The sequence below is a fragment of the Anastrepha obliqua genome, chromosome 3, assembly GCF_027943255.1.
Source record: "Anastrepha obliqua isolate idAnaObli1 chromosome 3, idAnaObli1_1.0, whole genome shotgun sequence".
NCBI lineage: Eukaryota > Metazoa > Arthropoda > Insecta > Diptera > Tephritidae > Anastrepha > Anastrepha obliqua.
Genome location: NC_072894.1, coordinates 34,603,996 through 34,618,986, shown reverse-complemented (window position 1 = coordinate 34,618,986; position 14,991 = coordinate 34,603,996). Strand labels below are relative to the sequence as shown.

At 38.5% G+C, this 14,991-nt stretch overlaps 1 protein-coding gene across 1 annotated transcript; it reads left to right on the top strand.

Moving 5' to 3' along the window:
- The first annotated feature begins 6,304 nt into the window (after positions 1-6,304).
- On the top strand, positions 6,305-6,800 carry LOC129241457 (kunitz-type serine protease inhibitor homolog alpha-dendrotoxin-like). Its single transcript, XM_054877785.1, has 2 exons — positions 6,305-6,438; positions 6,505-6,800. Exons 1-2 carry the CDS (start codon positions 6,351-6,353, stop codon positions 6,681-6,683), a joined length of 267 nt encoding a protein of 88 aa, XP_054733760.1. The 5' UTR covers positions 6,305-6,350; the 3' UTR covers positions 6,684-6,800.
- The last annotated feature ends 8,191 nt before the right edge of the window (positions 6,801-14,991 follow it).

The following is a 14,991-nucleotide window of genomic DNA, read 5'->3' as shown; positions in this document are numbered from 1 at the left end:
GCAAGCCTTTTTTGTCTTGCGACAGAATTAAGCTTCTTCTTACATTCTTGAACAATCTTTGAGGCTTGCTTCGCGTTCTCCAGGACCTTTAGTGCAGCCGGACAGTCACTAAAAACTCCAATCTGTTTCCCGTTCCATCTTCTCTCGATTATCCATTCGGCTACTTTCAGGATGGCAAAAACTTCTGTTTGGAAAACAGTTGCCATTTCCCGCATAGCATAGTGATACTTATTACTATTTCATTCTTGGACCCATCGATAGAGCTCAGTTAGTGTAGACTTAATTTACGTAACTTAACTTAACTTAATATTTTGCCCAACCTATTATATAGAGAGCTGTGTAGCAGTTAGTTATAACTTAAGAAATTTAAGAGACTGCTATGTTACATTCTTGAGTTTCGGTCTTACCTAAATTTAGAGCGCGCTTGGCATTATCTTCGGTATTATAAGTCTTAAAAATAAATTATTGAATGTATGAAAAAATTGTTTTTGAAATATTTTGTTTCATCTGGCAATAAATTAAGGGGGTAGTATGGTTAATTCGGTGTAAAACAAGCATATTTTTCGAAATTTTTTTTGTCAACACAGTTGATTTATTCAAAATTTTAAAATTACTTCATTATAAAGTCATATTTAAAGAATATTGTGTGAAATTTTCATTGATTTTTATGAAGAAATGAGTTGGTGGCAGCGAATCTTCGCGGACGTCTCATAAAAAAGTTTTATTGCGGTGTCCCTCAGAACTCATTACTGGATCAACTAAAATCAAAAAACCAAATTGATTTCATCAGCTAATAAAGTTTCGCAGGTAACAACGTCGAATTTTTTTTTTAATTTTTTAAAGCGCTTTGAAGTCAAAACACCGATTTTTCATAAAAAAAACTTGAAAACTTTGTTGTTTTAAAATATGACAAAATTTAAAAAAAAAAAAACTCGACGTCATTACCTCGTGAATAAAGTAAAGAAACAAAAAAACCAAATTTGAAAAGAATCGGTGCAGTAGATATGAATCTACAGTGGACACCGACCGTAAAAAAGGCAAGTGTGAGAAAAACACGTTTAAAGTTCGCCGACCGCTCAAACCAGTCCAGCTGTCGCGTCACTAAAATAGTTGTAGCTTCGAAAATAATTCGAATTTTGAAAAATCCTTTTAGGGAGATATTTTTGAATAGTTAAACTATCAAATTTTGAAAAAAAAAAATTTTCGATTTTTTCAAATTTCTAGACTAGAATACCCGCTTAAGGGAAGCGAACTGTTAAAACGCCAAATTTGCGCATTCTCTTCCAAAGAATTCTCGAAAATCTTTCCTTGCATGTTTTTGACGTTTAAAAGGATAATTTTTTTTGCCATTCATTCGTCGAGTGCTGGCCCTAAGTGCACTTGAATAAAAATACGAAAATGTGAATTCGATGAAAACGAAATGTCAGAAAAAACACTCGATTTCGCTGACCGAGCGTGCGCCTACCCCGTTGACTTCTCTACGCTTTTTGCCACCAAGCTCTACACGCAGGCCTCTCCACCATGGGTGAAAAATTATCATGGTAATTGACTGAAACAGATGTAACGAAAGGTACAGAAGCAAAACATTGACGTCTGAGTAATCGGTGCCAATTTCGTAAATTAAGTTAAGTTAAGCCTACACTAACTGGGTTTTTAAACAAATGATAGCGTGAAGCGGTTCAAAATTTCGATAGAGCGGAGTTTTTTGCAATTTCAATGTTTTCAATTATTTTTGTCATTTCTCAGCTGCAAGCGTCAATTTGAAGTGAAATAATTTGTTTATGTAATCAATTAATTGTTAATAATGATGTTTAAAAAACAAAAGTTTTGCCTATTTAAATGTTTTGCTGCTGATTTCGTTGCTGTAAGTTTTCAAATTCACCATTTTGCCGCCGAGCTTTCAAAATAAACGCAATCTAAAAAAAGTAAGCATATAATTTGTAGTTTTATCTACATTTTTTTATTACAAATATTTACATATATCTAAGTACATATGTATGTAATTATAATTACCTGCCGATACATTTTTTTGGAGTTATGACAGTCTGGCAGCATCTGATGCGATGTGTTTAAATTATTATTATATTTTATTATTAAATTATTACATATACATACAGATGTATGTATGCATTATATTGTATTAAACATTTTTCTTCATTAATATTTATATGGAAATTGATAAAAAAATATGCAAAAAATACAACAATAAATCGAAAACAAATATTCAGTTTTTACTTCAGCAAACCAGCTGATTCTGTCAAATTCTTTAAGAGCGGGATAGCATCTCACGGAGGTCGCCACCTTCTGTATCTCTCCACCGTATGGAGCTCCCATTTATAAAACATGGGCCGACAAGTCCCACACAAAACACGTTTTTTTTTTGTTCGAAATTATCTTTATTAATCAACGTAATTTCCATCAAGAACAACGCAATTCTTCCAGCGCCGCTCTAACATTTCAATACCACTTTTGTGGATCGATTTATCTTTTGCCTCAAAATGGGCCTCAGTTCTAGCGATAACTTTTTCATTCGAGCGAAATTTCTTACCGGCGAGCTTTTTGTTTTTAATCTGCGAACAACCAGTTGTCGCTGGGAGCCAAATCTGGCGAATACGCTGGATGTGGGAGCGATTCGAATTTCAATTCGTGTATCATAGTTGCGAAGCGAACCAGATGCTTTTTTGATGCAATTCACTTGAAGCGCCTAATGCCGACATAATGCTGCACAAATAGCAAAAGAGTTGCACATCTTCCAGTTGGCCCCATCAATTAAAAAATTTACTTATTCGCGTATTAGCGCGTATAGCTTTCGTTTTTGAGATGTTAAGCTTTAAGCCAGTTTTCGGTGCTACTTCTTGCCCTGCTTGCAGTTTGGACCCATATCCGTGTATGGGTCAACAGGCATCGTTCGCGTAGTCAAGATCCGTTGATTGGCCTTACAGACTCCAGGCGATTCGCAACCAAACTTAGTGTTTTTCGTTATGACGAGAAAATACAGCCTTGTCGAACACCTGTCAGTACCCTTTACTGTCTCCCAAGCGTCGTTCATGCATTATCCGGCAGCCTGCATCAGCATATATGTGCAACCGCTACGAGACTGATGAGCTTTTGTGGGACAACCTTTCACTGAAGAGTTTTGCGAATTTCGTGGTGGAGAGCATATCAAAAGCTTTACGAAAGTTGATAAATAAAAAGTGTAATGGCGTTCTGATAATAAAGCGAGAGTATTTACATATGTGAAAATCATCGAACGTAGCGTTATTTCAATGCGTTCAATCTTCGAAATGAAAAAACACTTCCAAGACAATACCGTCTAACTATATAAAGGGTTTGCCCAACAACAGGTGTTACAGGTGAATGGATTGCGCTATCGAGAGATGATTAACGATTTTTATGGCCGGAATTGGATGGTATTGATCTGGACAACGTTTATTTTCAAAAAGACAGCGCTACGTGCCACTCAAGCAACGAAACCATTGATCTTTTACGGGAAAAGTTTCCGGACCGTGTTATCTCTCGTAGAGGTGATCACAATTGGCCACCGAGGTCTTATGATTTAACACCTTGTGACTTTTTTCTTTGGGGCCACGTGGAAGAGAAGGTCTACGCCAACAGCCCAGGGTCGATTCAAAACCTCAAATATGGAATTCGTGAGGTTATCGAGGACATAGGGCAGCCATTTTGCAATTCGGTGGTTATGGAAAATTTCATGAAAAGGATATTGCCCTGCAAGTGTGGTCGTGGTGGTCATTTGCCTGATTTTATTTTCCACTATTAACGGCATACCTTCCTCACTATAATGAAATAAACATCCGATAATTTATATTAAAAAATTGCATTTTGCTTTGAATATCAAAATAACAACTCTTATTGGAAAATCCTTTATTTAGAGAATGTTAGAGTCGAAGAATATGAAAAAGTAACCTTAAGTCACCAGTAAGTTTAAGACTATTTGAATATTAATTGTAAATAAAACACTTATATTTTTATTGTGCGTGACCACCAGCATTTGGTACTCTTAGAAATTGTTAAGATCTACATGAAAGCTAATAGGCTGAATTTGCAAAAAATATTTAACAGCTTCTGCGAAGATGACAAATTTTGCAGTTTAAACATTAGGAGCAAAAGAAGGCACCAGTTGGTGCTTTGGGGTAACCGGACCACATTAATCCGTCTACTTAATTTCTAAATAGGTGAGCATAAATTTCATGCATCCAATTCGTTTAGACAGGGCGTTGTATTTTTTTCCTGGCGGTGAGGTAGGCTTAAAAATGCATTCGCATCAATATAAATGGTGATTCCACTCAAAACATCCCTCCTCTTCTCTTGAATTTTTTCCTCAACAGCCGGCGCCTAAGAAGCACACATTGACTTACTCACCCTGCGTCCACAATGAAAAACATATGCATCCGTTGAAAAATATACACTTACTGCTCTTCAGCCCAAGTTTCCATTTCACGCCTCTTTTTCGGAACGAAATTTGCGACAACATTCCATTTTTCTTCGCATCACGCCATTTCTTCGATTATTTCTTCAGGTGTACATATGTACATACACCGTTGTAGAGCTGTTCTCTCGGTGTTCCGCCTCTCACATTTGAAGAAGGTTTACCACCTCCTTAAGGAGTAATGGCAATGAAAAATCGGAAACATCGAAAAGATATATATTTTGTAGAATGAATTATTGTTTCAAATTGAATTTGAACTTGAAATTTTTAGTTTCTCAAAGTCAATAAAAACCTCTCAGGCAAACGATGCTATCAACAGTCGGTTATGCGTTACCGGAACAACTCGGATTTATATTCGGCCAAGAAATGTCACTCCAGCAATGCATGTGTGGGGAATTTTAAGCTGCTACAACAACAAAAGCGAGAACAACAATAAAAAAATACTTCAATAGTTTCTTTTTTCTTTTTCTGCTTCGATATTTTTAACTGACGGTCGCCGTAGCTGAATGGGTTGGTGCGTGACTACCATTCGGAATTCACAGAGAAAACGTAGGTTCGAATCCCGGTGAAACACCAAAATGAAGAAAAAGTTTTTTCTAATAGCCGTCGCCCCTCGGCAGGCAAGGCAAACCTCCGAGTGTATTTCTGCCATGAAAAAGCTCCTCATAAAAATATCTGCCGTTCGGAGTCGACTTGAAACTGTAGGTCCCTCCATTTGTGGAACAACATCAAAACGCACGTCACAAATAGGCGGAAAAGCTCGGCCAAACACCTAAATATAAATATATATATATATATATATATGTATATATTTTTTTTATCTGAAATCATTCTTAAACGAATAAATTATACAAACAAAATTATATTAAGTTTCATTTAAATGTAAGGAATTTACTGAACAATCGTTAAATTTTATTTCACTCCTGCTATAAATGTACAATGCATTCTCCAGAATAAGTAAATGGGTTACAGATTTCATGAATTTAGCATACAAAGGGCAAAACTTCTCAGGCATTTTCTTAACGGCATGTTGATTTTATTTACACTAAAAATAAAAAAGAAAACATAACAAATCAGGTTTACACCACAACTGAAGCTGCATGTGCAGCCGTACATATGTTCCATATATCAGATATATAAATATAAACATTATATATATATATATAGATATACATATATATATAGGTAACTCTATGCATACACCTGTGTTCGCAATAATAGCAGCTTGAATATGCAGTTTTATAGCAATTGAATTTTGATTAAAGTGCCAGTTTGAAGTGCCTCAAAAATCGCTTTAATTTTGGCGTGTTTTTTTCTAGCGGTCTCCATATACAAAAATTTCGAACATTCCTTATATGGAAAAAAATACAAAAAACCGTCACCAATCAACGCCAATTTTGAGCTACTTTAAACTGCTACATTATTATCCCAAAATTATGAGAGCTGCAAAACTGCATAAACTGGGTTTTTCTAAACAAAAAAACGGTTATCAAATCAGATTGGACTGTTCCTTCGACAGATTGCGCGTGACTACTTCCAAACTAAACACATAATTTTTTCAGTATTCATTGCCATTTCATCAAAGAAAGACTTACCCCTCAACAGTGTTTACAATGGACTTTTATTTGTGGGAGTATGTAAAGCCTTCATGGTTTGTGGATACTCCTGCTTCGATTGAGACATTGGAAGCTGGCATTACTAAAGTTATTCACGTCCAACCTTGCCATATGTCGTGCTGCTGTTATTGTGAACCCGGGTGTATATAGTAATTAATAAACGTTGCGTTTTAAATAAACTTTCGTAAATAAACAACGTATTTGAATCAACAGCCGACGTTATAAAAGGCGGCTACTTCAAGAAAATCAACATTTACTATTCGATTACTCGTACGAGAACAGTAATAATGAAACTTATTTGGATTGCCGCAGTCATTCTTGTAATACTGGCCACCTTAGCAGCCGCGCAGGACCCATCATGCCCTGGAAGACCACGTAAGAGGCTTTTATTTTAATTTAAAAATGTGTGTTTGCATTAAAATCATTTGAAATCTTATTCAGCAAACCAACTGTGTCTGAAACCAAAGAATGCCGGTACAACGGGTCGAGGCTGCAGGCCCAGTCAAATGTGGTACTTCAATGAACGGACACAAACATGCGAGCGTCTCAAATATCTGGGCTGTGGTGGCAATGAGAATCGTTACTGCACTTATGACGGTTGTATAAATACGTGTATTTAAGTGACGAGCTTAGTGTGTTGCATGTACCACTCATTTGTTGCAAGAACATAATAATCTTACTAAGTGCATTTCATGGAAAAATAAAGGCTTAATTTTTTTGCGGAAAATGTAACGACATTGAAGATCTTTGAATTAGCATAGACTTCATAAATCTTCTGTGATAAATATTAGGTTGGGGAAGACTTTTATTTAAACAAAAAACAATAGTTATATAAATAAGTTATTCAATTATATGTTGTTGTTGTAGCAGCATAAACTTTCCCCATACATATACGGGGAATGCTACTGAAGTGACAGCCCTTGGCCGGATATAAATCCGGGTCGTTCCGGTTACGTATAACTGACTGTCGTGGCAACGACATATATTCGCCGTTGCTGTTTACAACCTCTTCCCACCTCTCGACCAATTCGTTCGCATGATGCCGTTCCGCCGAAAATCGGCTGGTCTGGTGTCAAAGAAGTAGTTGAGCCAGTTTTTAAGGACCTCTTTGTTATCAAAGGAAACGCCGCTCATGTAGTTTAACAGGGAGCGGAAAAGATGGTAATCGGTCGGCACAAGGCCCGGAGAATGCGGGGGATGTTGAAGGACCTCCCATTCGAGCTCTTGGAGTGCGGCTTTAACAACTTCTGTAAGATGGGGCCTGGCTTTGTCGTGAAGGAGTATGGTTTGACCATGTCGCTCCGGTATTTTCAGTCGAATTGCCTCATTGACGCGGTGCAGCTGGGCAATGTAGAGCTTCTTGTTGACTGTGGCATTCTTTCCGAGCATTTCCCAGTGCACCAAGCCCTCCCAGTCCCCACAAACACATATTATGATCTACTTTGGATGAAAATCCGGCTTGACTCTCGGCTTTGGTGAATCTCCTGGACCCACCCACTCCTTTCTTTGATTCATATTGACAGCGTGTTGCTCGATGGTGGGCGAGATGCTGAGAAGCAATTTGAAGGCGACTTTCTTTGATTTTTCCATTGAGTTAATGAGACACCCAGGCTCCGAATTATTCAGTAAATTCCATTGAAAGAAGGTGATTGGGAATCGTTTTATGATCGCAGTCCACTTTTTCCGCCAATTCACAACTGGCCCGTTCTCCATCAAAAGTTCATCGAATTCAGAAGGAACGTTGAGGTCTATGACTCAAAGTTGCTATTTTTGAACTATACAGACCATTTCTATGCTGTAGACTCTCCTATGACACATTCTTCATACACGTCGCAAACGTCCCGGGCTGCTCGGTAGCTTCGGAAGCTATTTGACCTCGATGAAAAGCAAAGAAAGGCATCTGTCGAAAATGTTGATTTTTGCCTCCTGGGTATTCCATTTCTAAGCTTCAAATCTAATAAAAAATTAAATAACTAAAATATCCACTTAATATAGTTTTGTAGAGCAGAAAGAGTTCTATCGAATGAATACTTACCCTTTGCCAAACAGCAAACAAATCGTTGTAAAATAAAAAAAAATATAAAAACGCTATGAACTTATTCCCCGAACCAATACATTGATTTTGCGACTGCTTTAGCTGCATGATTTTTGTGTGACTACAAATTCGGTTGTCTCGGATTCGAAACACGTTGTGGGTACAAAGCAAAAAAGTGATGGAAAATATATGTTTCTAATAGCGGTCGCACCTCGAAAATTCTTATAAAAAACTAACTACCGTTTGTTAGGTCCTTCCTGTAGGTAGCTAGGTAAGTAGGTAGAAGTGACAGTCAATCATTAAACCAACTCACCAACCGTTGAGGATCTTTTGTGATACCACAGAAGCAGTTTACCTACTACTCCTCGTTAAACCATTTTATTTTAAGTGTAAACCCATTGATCAGGCTGAAACTTATATCCTTAACGTTATCAATATCACTCAAGGGCGATGAGCTGAAGTATCTAAACCTAGTGGCACGCCAAAAGGTACTGTGACAAAGAAGATGTCTGACAGACTCTTCCCCCTCCTCATTCTTGCAACTTCTGCAATAGCCAAAATGAGGTGCATACCTTCAATCTTTTAACTTGCCGACCAAGGGGGCAGTGGCCTGTGATCAGAGAGAGACATTTTTTCTTGACCGAATGAGTAGTGCCTTTGAACACCTAACGTCCCATTTCGGCCAAATTCTTTTTCTAGCACTACATGTCAGACTACCAACCCATCTCGTGTTGGCTGAAGTGCACTGCTACTTGTACCACGCACTTTGTGGGTTGAAAGATGTATAACTACAACATCCATACTAAAAGGGAGGCGAGTGCCCTCTCTCGCTAATTTGTCTGCCTTACGATTCGATGGAAGGTATCTGTGCCCTAGAGCCCATATCAAATGGATGCAGAAATGTTCCGCCATCTCGTTAAGAGATGCCTGGCGCTTGCGAGCAATAATGGAATTAGCGACAACCCCACCAAGAGATTCAATCGACTCTTGCCTATCAAAATAAATATAGAATTCACGAAAGGTAGTCACATTTTTGCCTAACCAGACAGCTACCTCATTAATGACTAGAATTTCAGCCTGAAATACGCTACAGTGATTAAGAAGAGACGAGCCGAAACACGTCCCACCTGTAAGACAAAATGTTATATTATATTATTATATGCTTATAACTGACTTATATTATTCTTGTCCATTGATGAAAACCAACGCTAGATTCAAATGAAGATGGTATACTTTATTCGTAAATAAGTAAGTAACTACCCTATTTGTAAGAAAACATATTTACGCGCGTCTACACAATTCTACAGGGTTCGGCACTCGAATTTTAACCAACTTCAGACCGCTCATGTAGCTGATGCGTGGGCAGAAGTGGTCATTAAAAGACTTCAACGTCACGTGAAATGGTTCAAAAAGGGAAGAACCGACTTGAGCGAAACCCCCAACGAAGTGCCAATCAAATGGCGAAAGAACTGAAAATATCTGACCTTAGCATCCGCCGCATACTGTAAAATGATCGCAAAGTCAAGCCTTATAAGATCCAAAAGGCGCATGATCTTACACCAAAACAGCAACAAGTCAGATTTGAGAGAGCGAAAGAACTGCTTCGCATGCTCGAAAGCGGTCTTCTTCATCTCCTTCAGCGAATTCTCTATATACCTTCTATCCTCTATCGACTCAAAGCGGCGTCCAGGGAGTGGCAATTTAAGTTTTGGGAAAGGGAAAAAGTCAAAGGGGGCTAAACTCAGCAAATACGGTGGTTGTTCGATGATATTTGTCGGGTTTTTGTTCAAAAAAGTGTTCACAATATGAGCCTTGTGTGACGGTGCGTTATCATGGTGCAAGATCAATGAGTTTTCTTCTTCCACAAATTGGGCCGTTTCCTATGCACATTCTCTCTCAAACGTCGCATAACTTCCAAATAATATTCTTTATTTACCGTAGAACCATTTAAAATGAATTCCGAGCGCACAAGAACAAGATAATCAAAGAAAACGAGTAGCATGACTTTCACTTTTGATCGACTTTGACGTGGTTTTTTGGGTTTCGGCTTATGTGGATAGCGCCATTCAGCCGCCTGTTAATGGGTTTGCGAACTCATACTCATGAATACCTACGTCTCATAACCTGTTATGATGCGCTGGATAATCGTTGGGTCCGAATTCACTTGCTCAAGCATGTCTTCAGCCAGCTTCTTCCGATGAATTTTTTTTTAAGAAATTAAACTCTCTTGGAACGAGTCGAGCAGCCACGCGTCCCATGTCCAACTGATGGTGTAAAATATTGAGAATTGATTCGTGAGACCCGCTAAGAAAACCAGCCACTTCCTTCAAACTTAAATAACCAGCATTTCCTTCAAACTTAAATAACGATCGTATTCTAGGGATCAAAATAAGAAACTTTGCCGAAGAAACCATACCTCTAAAACGAATTTTGATTTCCCCCAATTTGGGTCGAACGAAAAATCCCACTTTGACCCATTTAGAGTGCTCCAATCGAGTCCAAATGTATGACCGACCCCCACTAACTTTGGACGGCCGATCCACCCATGCCAGTGGCACACCCCCTGGAACTCCCCTGGAGGGTTCCCCATACAATCATTTCAAAATATCACCATTTTTATCTTTTACATGAGAAAAGAAACTAAAAAGTTCGACCCAAATTGGGGGACATCAGAATTCGTTTTAGAGGTATGGTTCCTTCGGCAAAGTTTCTTATTTTGATCCCTAGAATATGATTTTCACAGAGCAATGGGCGATTTTTTTGCCTCCTCACAAATCAACCCGGCCTAGTATATATAATTGGCGCGTACACCCTTTTTGGGTGTTTGACCGGGCTCCTCCTTCTGTTTGTGGTGTGCGTATCCACAAATAGAGGGACCTACAGTTTCAAGCCGACTCCGAAGGGCAGATATTTTAATGAGGAGCCTTTTCATGGCAGAAATACACTCGGAGGTTTGCCATTGCCTGCCGAGGGGCGACAGCTATTAGAAAAATATCTTTCTTAATTTTGGTGTTTCACCGAGAGTCGAACCTACGTTCTCTCTGTGAATTCCGAATGGTAGTCACGCACCAACTCATTCGGCTACGGCGGCCGCCTAACTAGGGATTAGGATCGCAATGATTTCGGCAACTTTCCATGACTTTGGGAAATACTTGAACTTTAAAGCCGCATTGAAAACGTTCCTGAGATAAATTATTGCTCTGTCGGGCATATGCTTTAAAATTTTTCCCGAGATGAGGTCATATCCAGGGGACTTATTGTTTTTTAATGTCGAAATTAATTGCTTTATCTCCGTTAGTGAAGTTTTTTTGATGATTTGCTTGTCTTTATTGCTCGTTGTACGAGTATGTGTCAAATCGCACAAGGCGTTATTTTCATTTTGAAATATATTTTTAAAATGTTGAGCTAAATAAGTCGCTTTTTCCGATGATGTTCGGGCCCACTCTCCGTTTGTAGTTCTTATTGGTGGAAGGTGTATTGTAGCTCCAACCATCTTTTGTTGTGTCAATATTTTTAAGGTATTTGTTTAGTTTTTTGTCTTTTTCATGTTTCAATAGTTCTTTAACTTCTTTATTTAATTTGTTAAATTGTATTTTTTGTCATCTGGGAATCTGGTGGTCTGACATTTTTTTTCTCTGTTTTCTCTTTGGTTTTAGTTTCTTTTTTATAGGGTCAGGAATGTTATATTTTGTAGTTTGTGGTTGTAGAGTTTAGAGAGCTTAGTGACATAATAGTCGTGACATTAAAAACAGCTATTGCAGTTTCAATATCGTTGGTAGTTTGTAATGAGATTTTCCTCTCCAGGCTTTGTTCCATTATTTCCATAAATTGATGAATAAATAAGTATTTCGCGAGAAAAGTACAAATCACGTACACATAAAAAAACGTCCCTTTAAGAACTTACGATTACTATACACCTAAAATCTCATAATAATACTATAAAAGTAAATATTAATCTAAACCGCGACACTGATGCAGTGTGATGCAATATCCGGAAATGATATCTACATTTTCACTGATAGCCAAGCGGCGATAAAATCCCTCACAAAACAGTCGACAACCTCCAAGGTAGCGTTGAAATACCGCACATCTCTTAACGAGATGGCTGAGTCATTTCACCTAATGGTAACATGGGTTCCTGGCCATCGCGACATTGAGGGTAACTGTAGAGCCGATGAACTAGCAAGACTCGGCACTAAATTGTCTGAGGAGCACATAGATAATGACATAGGGATACGCTTACAAACATGTAAGCTACACATCTTTGAAGAAATTGTACAGAAAGCAAGCGAAAGATGGCGTAATGAAGTCACCTGCAAAATCGCCTGTCAACTGTGGCCGACTCTAAATGCTAAACGCACAGAATCTCTGCTAAGCCAAAATAAACACAGTCTTAGCACATTGATCTCAGTCATAACGGGGCACTGCCTAATAGGTAGACACGCCCAAAGGATGGGTGTGCAGACACATGACTTTTGTAGAAGTTGTCTAGATGAGGACGAGGAAGAGACAATCTCGCACCTACTGTGCCACTGCCCTGCTCTATTCAGACGCAGGTTTACTATTCTGGGTAGATCATTTTTTAATGAGTTAGAAGACCTCAGTTCTATAGAAATCAGAGATATTTTAAAATTTTTGAAAAACACACACTGGTTTTAGGAGAGATAGGGACAAGCTCCCCACGCGGCATCACAATGGGCTATGATGGGTGTGACCCACAGGACCACCGCTTCAACCTAACCTAAATATTAACCTAAAATATGACAAGAAAATTGTACAGTTCCTCTAATATTTAATAACATCAGATTCAAATCTTTACAAAGTCAAAAACTAAATTTTAAAATTTCCCATATGAGTTACTGAACGTTGAATGTACCGGAATATCGATCTTAAACAATGAGTGGTGCTGGCGACGGATTAGGATAGATCATATATTTACTTAGTTAGTTAGCAAAAACCGGGTAAGACTCTAATATAGAGGTACTGGAATTCACTGCATCAATACCTTCTTGTCCAGTCAAAATGTTCTGTGGAGTATAAATATAGGTACATATATGCATACATACTTAGTCCTGACATAAACTCTGTTACAAGTTAAGTTCGTTATGGATATGAAATTATAATGCTTTTGTTAATGAGGTTAGTTTTATTTAATCAGGTAAATATTAAAAACAAAAAGTTTATATTTTCATTCAAATTGTCACCACTTGCTTTTACAAAAGCCCTGAAACGATTAGGCCATTCAGCTATTACAGCTCGCACGGTTTCCATGGACATTGACATCGCTACTTCAACCAAAGATTGTTTGAGACTCTTCAAAATTTCTATGAGGTTTTCAAAAGGCCATGTTTGCCAACCCTGACCATAAACTGTAGTTCAGTGGATTCAGATCTGGATTTCTAGACTGCCAATCTTCTACAGCTATGAACTCAGGAATATTGTTTTTTTAGCCACTGCTGTTAGGTTTTTGCATTATGGGCTCGAGCGGAATCTTGCTCTCCATTGAAGAGGGTACTGATGAATTGCTGCACCACGTCTTCTAAGACTTTTGCCCCGGTCTTAACCACTTTTTCGCAGAAATGAAGAGATGTAACGCCTTTACAAGACACTCCCCACCAAACCATTGCGGAGGATGGATGGTGGCGTTTCCACGGCAGTCGGTTCTACGTTACCGAAACGACCCGGATTTATATCCGGCCAAGGACTGTCACTCCAGCAGCATTCCCCGTATGTAAGTATGGGGAATGTTTATGCTACTACAACAACATGGATGGTGGCCACGCTCAACCCTTGGAACAACATTTTTGCGTCTTTTAAAGTTTAAACATCGATTTTGTTGTTTTGCTTATTAAAAACTTCTTCAACAGTAAACATTTTCTCATAATACTTTCATGGCCGTAACTGCGTGCCACCGAATAAGCTGTTTGCATCTGTCGAGTCTAATTTTCTTCAAGCGCTTTGTCAAAAGCTGACCAGTTGAGCGACGAAAGGCTTTCATGTGGTGAGCATCTCTAATTAGTCTTGATATGATTTTCTACTTTCTAAGTCGATTTCGGCAATTTATTTCTCGAACGACTTTTATGGCTTCTCTGATTCGAACCACGCGAGTACGATCACTTCTTTTTCCGTGTGTCACTTCAGATGTTTAGGAAAAACGATTGATCGTGCACTTTTACCCCACTTTTGTAATGCAATGACTGCAATGCGATTTTAATTAGCTCACCACTCCATTGTTAACAAGCGAAATTTGCCACGAAACTGAGCTGTTTGAGATTATTCCAGTTAGTATTTGAGTTCCTTAGAAAACATAGTTAGTTGACAAAATATTTATATGCATACAAAAGTGTGCAGTCTCCGGATCAGCACAGATGTTAGCGCCTAGGTCTCGGTCTCGCAACCATATAGCAACACGAATTTTATATTGGAACTGAAGATCCGAAGCTTGGTCGTGACTGATAAGGATTTTGAAGACCACAGTTTTGTTTGATTGTACAGAAGCAATGCACGTTTCATTTATTGGATTTGCGATGTCTTCAGACGATGCTTTCGAGATAACCAAAATCCTCTTTGTGAAATGTAGGATACCATTCTCTGTACAGTTCGAGATGAATGCGGTTTTGTTTACATTTATTTTAAGGATAACTTCGCTTGCATGTACACCGAGTACGACTAAGTTATTTTGTAGGTCCGACGTTTTGACAGCAAGGTAACCTGATAGCATCGTCAGCGTAAGCCAGTTCTTCTACATGTTCGTGAAAGTTCCAGGATAAACCCCGCTTGTCCGTTAGCACATTGATCAGCTCATCGTCGAGAGCTATGTGAAACAACAACGGAGACATGGGACAGACTTGTTCAGACACAGACATTCTCACAACAGTTACGGTTCTGCGTTA